Raw genomic sequence first — 6,973 nt, 5'->3', positions numbered from 1 at the left:
GTTTCCGGGCGCTACTTGGTGAAGCAAGCTGTTGAGCGACTTGTTTCTCATGCCTGTTTAAAGTATTTGCTGAAAAATACACGGACTCGGTAAGTTACTTATGCAGCTACACAACGTCTTGTACTGTGTTTGCGCAGTTTTATGAAGACTAACCTCGAGTTGGATGAACAAACGGAGTCGGGCCGATCTGGACTAGATGTGAGTTGAGGTCCAACTAACGCTAACGTTGATGTTTAGATTTAATTTTCTTCGTGAAATGTCCAGTCCTGGAAAAGTTGGGCTAAGTTAGCAAGCAGAATTAGTTAACTTAGCTGTGTTAATATTTTTTTTCCTTTTTCAGCAGGTCCCTCAAGCTTAATAAGGCAGAACAATGGAGTAACTCTAGTTTGAGTAACTAGTTTGTTTTTAGCCAGTAAGTTAGCTAGCGTCAAAAGTTGGCTAACCTAGCATTACTAACGTAAATATATTAGCCCAATTACTTTTTAACAGGTCAAACATTATGATCGGGAAACAACATACAGGTTCAGCACTTTATAAATGTTTTTATTTATTGGACTCTCTCACTAATCCTCATGACCGTCAGGCAGCGTTAAAAAGATTATCCTTTCAAAGCCACCCACCATTTCCAAGTTGTAAACTTTGCAGGCCGTAAAGATTCCTGAAGTCGTGAGACGCGTTTAGGGTTCTCTATTACTAACCTGCCTTGTCTCCTTTTTTTTTAACTAGACATTGCTCATGGGCTTCACTTGATCTGAGGCTAAGCCACAGTTAGCTGCTAGAACCTGCTCCGTTCAAAACCATGGCAGGCAGTTTTTACAAGATGGAAGATGAAGTTCTCCCAAGTTTCCTCTGTGAGTCTGTGGACAGCACTAGTGGCCGGATTACGCTGGGGAATGTGACATTGGGTTCAGGTCCAGGGCTGCCAGTAGCTGCCTCTACAGTGGCAAAAATTAGACCTGCTTTTGACAACAGGTGGGAGCTTTATGCTGTTTTGGACAAACTGACTGTCTTGTTGCCTTTGTGACGTTGAGAATGACAAGAGTGGATAGTGCATTTGATCCACATTTTGTTGTTAAGGGAATTTGACCATTTGCATCAAATTAGCATTGTGTGATATTGGAACATGTTAACATGAGAAATGGATAGTCATAATTTTTAGGAAAACATTGAAACATTCCTTGTAAATATGCATTAGACCTACATATGGGTACAAGAATAGAAATTTCCCATAATAGAAATAAAAAAAAAAAAAAAAAAACACACTGAGGGTGTTTTTATGTGTCAAAAAATCATCTGAATTTATTTTTGAGCACTCAATATGGTGTGGGGCTGTTTAGTCAGTTTTGTGAAAACAGCGCTCTGTACTCTTGCTTAACAGAGAAAATCCTGGTGAGGCAACATTTTCAGAGGGCAAAAAGCTGAACCAGGCCAACTCACGATCATCAGTCGAACAGCCTAAATTTGCTCTCAGTTTTAAAGATGACTTGTGAGTATTTATTTATGCATCATCAAATTATAGATTTATTTCAAATGTTGTATTTCCTATAATTATTTAATATCTGTTGGTTTTAAGACTTGCCACATTTTTTTTTTTTTTGCATTATCTAAAACAGTGCAAACATGTTTCACCAAAGCAAAAGACATGCTTTACAATATAATATCCATAACTCTGTGTAATCAGCTGCTGGCAATTAAAAAAGTACAACAGCCCTAATATTCATTAACCTGTTTTGTATTAGGGAATTCATATTTATTTCAACATTCATATAGTCAAATGTAGTGTATATAATGGTAGTTTTAGTTCATTTCCATGTGTCACCTTTGTCACAGGGACAAAGCAGATGACTTCATTGCAGCCCACCGTCTTTCAGCCATGCTTGTGAAGATTAATCTTGATGAGAGTGTATCTCCAAATCAAAACTCTGTCCTGGGGTTGCTGCCCACACACATGGGCTCAGTCCACTGTTCAGCCACAGAACTTGGAACAGGTAAAAGCTCTTCTTTAACTGTATTGTGACCATATTTCCCAGCGTCAGACTCAACTTGAATTTTTTTTTAATTTTTTTTATTTTTTAATTTTTTTTTTTGGTATTCATTTTGTTAATGGACTGTTTGTCTTCTGACAGATCTATCAACAGGACTTCTGACTCTTCCCCAGTTAGGACATAAATATAGTACAGACCCAAAGGTACCCATCCTTGTGACTCTTTCATACGGGTTGATTAGTTGATGGTTATTATATACCTATATATCAAACTTATAGTCGAGGCTATATGTATGACATGTTTCTGCTAATGTGCCCCCCCCCCCTTTTTTTTTAAAAGCCCAAAACAACTTTTTATTGGCATGACTACACTGATTAAATACCAAACAATTGAGTGTCACTGTCTTAAGAGTCTCAAACAAAAGTCGTCTCAATATAGCAATAAGAATGAAAATTATCAATTGCTATGGACATAGCGACCATAGTGTTGATAACAGAGTATTTATTTATTTTTTATTTTTATTTTAATTTTTTTTTTTTTTTTGGGGGGGGGGGGGGTTGGTGCGTAAAGACTTGGACTATGTTATACACATTAAAACCATAAAGCTATTGTCTCAGTTTAAGACTCATATTTGTGTTTTCCAGTTAACTTTTATTTTTTTTACCTTGGAATTTATTTAATTCAAACATAAAGCCTTATTTAACCAGTAGCTTTAGAGATACTTTTAAATAGAGGTAGCGGTTTTGGAATTTCAGGCAAAAAATTATGTACAAATATAACTTCCATTTCACTTCCACTTCCACTTCCATTTTTCCATAGCAGTCCACACAGGCTCAAGCTTTATCAACTGCAGCTGGGCGTTATGGGGTTCATAGTGAGGGAATGGATAGGGACCACTTCAGTGGCAGTTACTCAAGTTTCCTGGCAAATGAAAAGCTCATGTCTGTGGACAGCATGAACAGTGATATTACAGGTATGATTTTCTGGAGCTTATAACCTTAAATAATTCTTATAAGTCTGTAAGATGATATAAGGTTTTGATATTTTGAGACTGAAGCACAGATTGTGGACATTTTGCCAAAGCTGGAGTGGTTGAAATCACATGCTTGGTTTACAGATGATGATACTGACTTCAACAACATGCCTGATGATGAACTGGAGTTGTACTTCAAGAAGTTGGTTCCTCCTGCCATGCAGAGAGGCAGAGTGGAGGGACAGGAGATTCCTTCAACAGTAAGACTGCCATTAATCCTTTGTTTTATCACAATAAAATGTGTGAAGATCTTCAGTTATTCAGATAATCGTACTTGTTAAGACCGTTCCACTAGTCAAAAATCACCCAAGATCCGCTAACATCTGGCTTGGTCAGCAATGGATTGCGAAATAACCAGTCAACAAAGATGTCAACTTAACTTCCCAGTAAAAAAGTGCTAGTCTTTCAGAAGGCCAACACTGAACAAACCGGTCACCTATCAAGCACAATGTCTTTACAGCAGATTGGGTAACATACTGAGTATGACAGAGTGGGTTGGAGCCCTGATGTAACTAAAAACACATAATCTCCAGTGAAAATGCATCACATGGATGAAACATGGATTCCAGGATTATCAGTATGGGGATGAGACACTACAAATCTGTTTTACCAGAATATGACCGTTAGCAGCTCGTTGTTCTTGTACTGTTTCTGTGTGCTGATGAGATTGCTCCCTATAGTTGTATGCTCTCAGTGTAATCTGAGGGGGAACTTGCCTGGGTTGGAGTTTCCCTAGCCCATGTTTAAAAATCTGGGTATACCTGCATGTTTTGGAGGGGAAATCAGTGTTATTGAATTCGAACTTGCTTGTGGTTCACACAGCTGCTCCCTGATTGGGCTCTATCAGCCTAAATTAGTGCTGGATGCAACATGGATATTGAATTTCAATTTAGACTGACCTCAACGAATTCTGTTATTGACCATCAAGATCAGAATTTCCCCAGAATATGTTAAATGAGTGAAAGGCATTAGCTAGCTTGAAAGCCTTTTGGATGAAAAATGAAATGACTTCACAACTTCAAGCAACTCTTTTTGCCTTCAACTTTGGTGCAAACATCCATTGAGACTCCAGAATGATTTGGTTAGACTTAAGCTAAAGCACCAGTCCTCTGCCAGCGCTCTAGTGGTCATTATTCAAAGTTGTAATTAAGGAATAGAAGGTGAAATTACTACCATATTTCCAACAACTTTGTTGGTAGAGGCACACATCATCAGGCGATAATTCTACTAAATAAATTAATTAATTAATGATTAAAAATGCTAAGTTTTATTAAATTGTTCTTATGATAAACTAATAAGCAAAATTGTAGATATTCTTCCATTATACTACCAATATGCAAAAGTCACAAATGTGAAAGTATTTTTGTGATTGATTGTGAAGGATGACAGCTGCAGGATCTAACTGGGACATTAATTGTCTTGAACTCCAGCAAGAAACAATCTTCCCTAAGCCTTTTATTAAACATTCCATAATGTTTTACTATGTCTGTGTGTCTTTACTTCAGGAGGATTTCAGGATGCCTGATGTGCGTTTAGCTGCTACAGGCATGGACTCTTGTCCTGCCAGTGATGAAGACACAGACGATGATCTGGAGTCTGCCAGAAGGAACAACAGTGTTACCAGGACACGACTGTTGCCAAGCACCTCCAGACAACTGGTCAGAGAATTAGATTATCAGTTTTATAACTATAACTATAAGATAGGGGAAGGGTGGCAGCCCTGTTTGAGTGCTGAAGGTACTCTTTTGGTTAAGCTTTAGAATGAGCAGGTAAAAACAGTCGCTATTATTTTATCAAGGGGGTGTTTGCAAATACTTTTGTCACCTAAGCAGTTTTGTCATTAGGTTTACTAACTGTTCAGACCCCCTTTGCTCACCTATAAGATGAAACATAGCTGCTTTGTATAGAAGAGAACCACTTCTGTGTCCTGCCTCGCCTCTGCAGGCCCATCATTTTTCAATGTTGTATATACTTACTCTATACTAAATGGCAGTTTCCTATATAAACACTCCTGTGAAATAACTCTTTATTATTATTATTTTATTTATTTATTTATTTTTTTTAGGTTTCAGTGAAGCTTTTGATATTGTTGATCATCAAATACTCTTAGATTCAAAACTGAGACAGACTGATAAATAGTCCTGATCTTTCGAGACGTACTTGCAAGATAGAGGTGCCAAAAGAGTCCCACTATGATCCATCCTTGCCTCGGGTCTCTTAAGTTCAAGGTGTATATGCTCCACTTTGACCAGACCTTTCAAGTGCATATAGTGGCCTATCATACCTATGCTGATCATATGCAGATTTATTTGGCTCTATTACCAAATAATTTGAAATAGAATTAAAATTTTTTTTCTCCTCAGGGCACTTAATGGTCTGGAACCTAAGGGACCTAAGAAATTTGCGTACAGTTTAGGAAAAGACAAACTTACATCTGACAGTAAAATTGAGGAGACTTTTCCTGATTTAGGTCCGATGGGACCCCACAGTTTTGTTTGTAAAAGGTAAGAATAATGAGAGGGTTTTTTTTTTTTTTTACTCTGACAACTCTGAGAATTCCACATGGTGATATTTTGGCAGTTGAAGTTTCTGATAAGCTATAACTCTGGAAGTGCACCTTCAAAATCAAAGCCCACTTTGCGCTTTCCTTGGAAAATCAAAAGAAATCAACCAAGACTTCAGGAAAAGAATTATAGTCCTTCACAATTCTGGTTTATCCTTGGGTACAATTTCCAGATGTCTGAAGGTACCACATGCATGTTTTCAAACAACAATACGCAAATATAGACACCATGGGAGCATGCAGTTATTATATTGCTCAGGAAGTAGATGGCTTCTGTGTCACAGAGATGGAAAATTACATGTAAAGACATAGGACACAAATGGAGTTAAGTCAATGATGCTGTGCAGACTCCACTACTGTCCTTTGAAAGAAGTTGTTTACACCAGCTCCACTTTCTCAATTGCACATATTGTCCACACATTGTCCAGCCATGTGCAAAGTTTTGATTTGGTCTTGCTTTACACACAAATGTAATTAGGGGTGAGTCCTGCAGAAATCCAGTATTCAACAGCTGTATCAATCTTGCAAGTATCCACTGTCCAACAAGGTTTTGCTTTGTGAAATTTGGGTTGTTTTTTTTTTTTTTTTTTTAACTGCGTTTACCTACAGGTTGGAGAGAGCAATCATCCCAGTCTCAGGCCGGGTTTAGAGGGAGGTAGTTCTGATGATGAATCGTTCAGTGGACGAAATGGTCCATCTCTGTCTGGGATTGAACACAGACGGTCTGCTGAGGGACAAGTTATCAACCCTCCTGTCACAGGTATAATATCTCTCCCACTGCCTTTATTATTATTTTAGCTCTTTGACTGGTTGTACTCCCCTTTAGATGTTTCAAAAAAAAAAAAAAAATGGTGACATGCATTCAAGTATCAGTTTTGAGGGAACATGAACAAGTCTTGGACAGATCATTCTGACAGCCTTTAAATGTCACGCCAGACTTTGACCTAGTTCTAAGTTAGATGAAGTAAGCCTGTTTTGTCATTGTGCAACTCCAGGGGATGGAGGAGGCGGGGACGGAAGCAGCGGTAGTGAAGAAAGTGGAAATTATGGGGGAGTTTCAACCAACCCTCTTCCGACAACCAATGTCCAGACCACATATGATGTCCTCCGTGGGCTGGGAATTGTGGGTAGTGGTGCTGTTGGTGAAGATGTAGAAGGAGATCTGAATAATCTACCTGGACATGGAAGGAACTGTGTTTCCAGACACACTGAGGTGAAAATAAGGCTTGCTCTGGATACACTTGCACACACAGGTGTGGCTAGTAAAATAATGTAGCAGGTGGATTAGTGGAGTGGCTAAACTGAACAGACGTATGAGGAGATTTCTCCTTTCCATTCAACTTCCATTTACTGTGTACTGAATCTTGAAGTTTTCAATTAATTCTAATGATC

At 38.3% G+C, this 6,973-nt stretch overlaps 1 protein-coding gene across 2 annotated transcripts in view; it reads left to right on the top strand.

The window, feature by feature from the left end:
* The window catches only part of cep192 (centrosomal protein 192), a 28,528-nt gene continuing 21,555 nt past the window's right edge, over positions 1-6,973 (top strand). Inside the window, exons 1-10 of one of the 2 annotated variants that reach the window (XM_029504272.1) lie at positions 1-89; positions 727-972; positions 1,379-1,486; positions 1,831-1,988; positions 2,127-2,188; positions 2,808-2,958; positions 3,103-3,218; positions 4,524-4,676; positions 6,191-6,341; positions 6,577-6,794. In XM_029504272.1, coding sequence (XP_029360132.1) covers positions 800-972; positions 1,379-1,486; positions 1,831-1,988; positions 2,127-2,188; positions 2,808-2,958; positions 3,103-3,218; positions 4,524-4,676; positions 6,191-6,341; positions 6,577-6,794 — 1,290 coding nt within the window. In that variant the 5' untranslated portion in view covers positions 1-89; positions 727-799. Of the gene's footprint in view, positions 90-726; positions 973-1,378; positions 1,487-1,830; positions 1,989-2,126; positions 2,189-2,804; positions 2,959-3,102; positions 3,219-4,523; positions 4,677-6,190; positions 6,342-6,576; positions 6,795-6,973 lie in introns of both variants that reach the window. The other variant, XM_029504271.1, reaches the window with a different exon arrangement.

Source organism: Echeneis naucrates, chromosome 6, assembly GCF_900963305.1.
Source record: "Echeneis naucrates chromosome 6, fEcheNa1.1, whole genome shotgun sequence".
In the NCBI taxonomy this organism is placed as follows: Eukaryota; Metazoa; Chordata; class Actinopteri; order Carangiformes; family Echeneidae; genus Echeneis; species Echeneis naucrates.
This window is presented reverse-complemented; position numbering and strand designations above follow the sequence as displayed.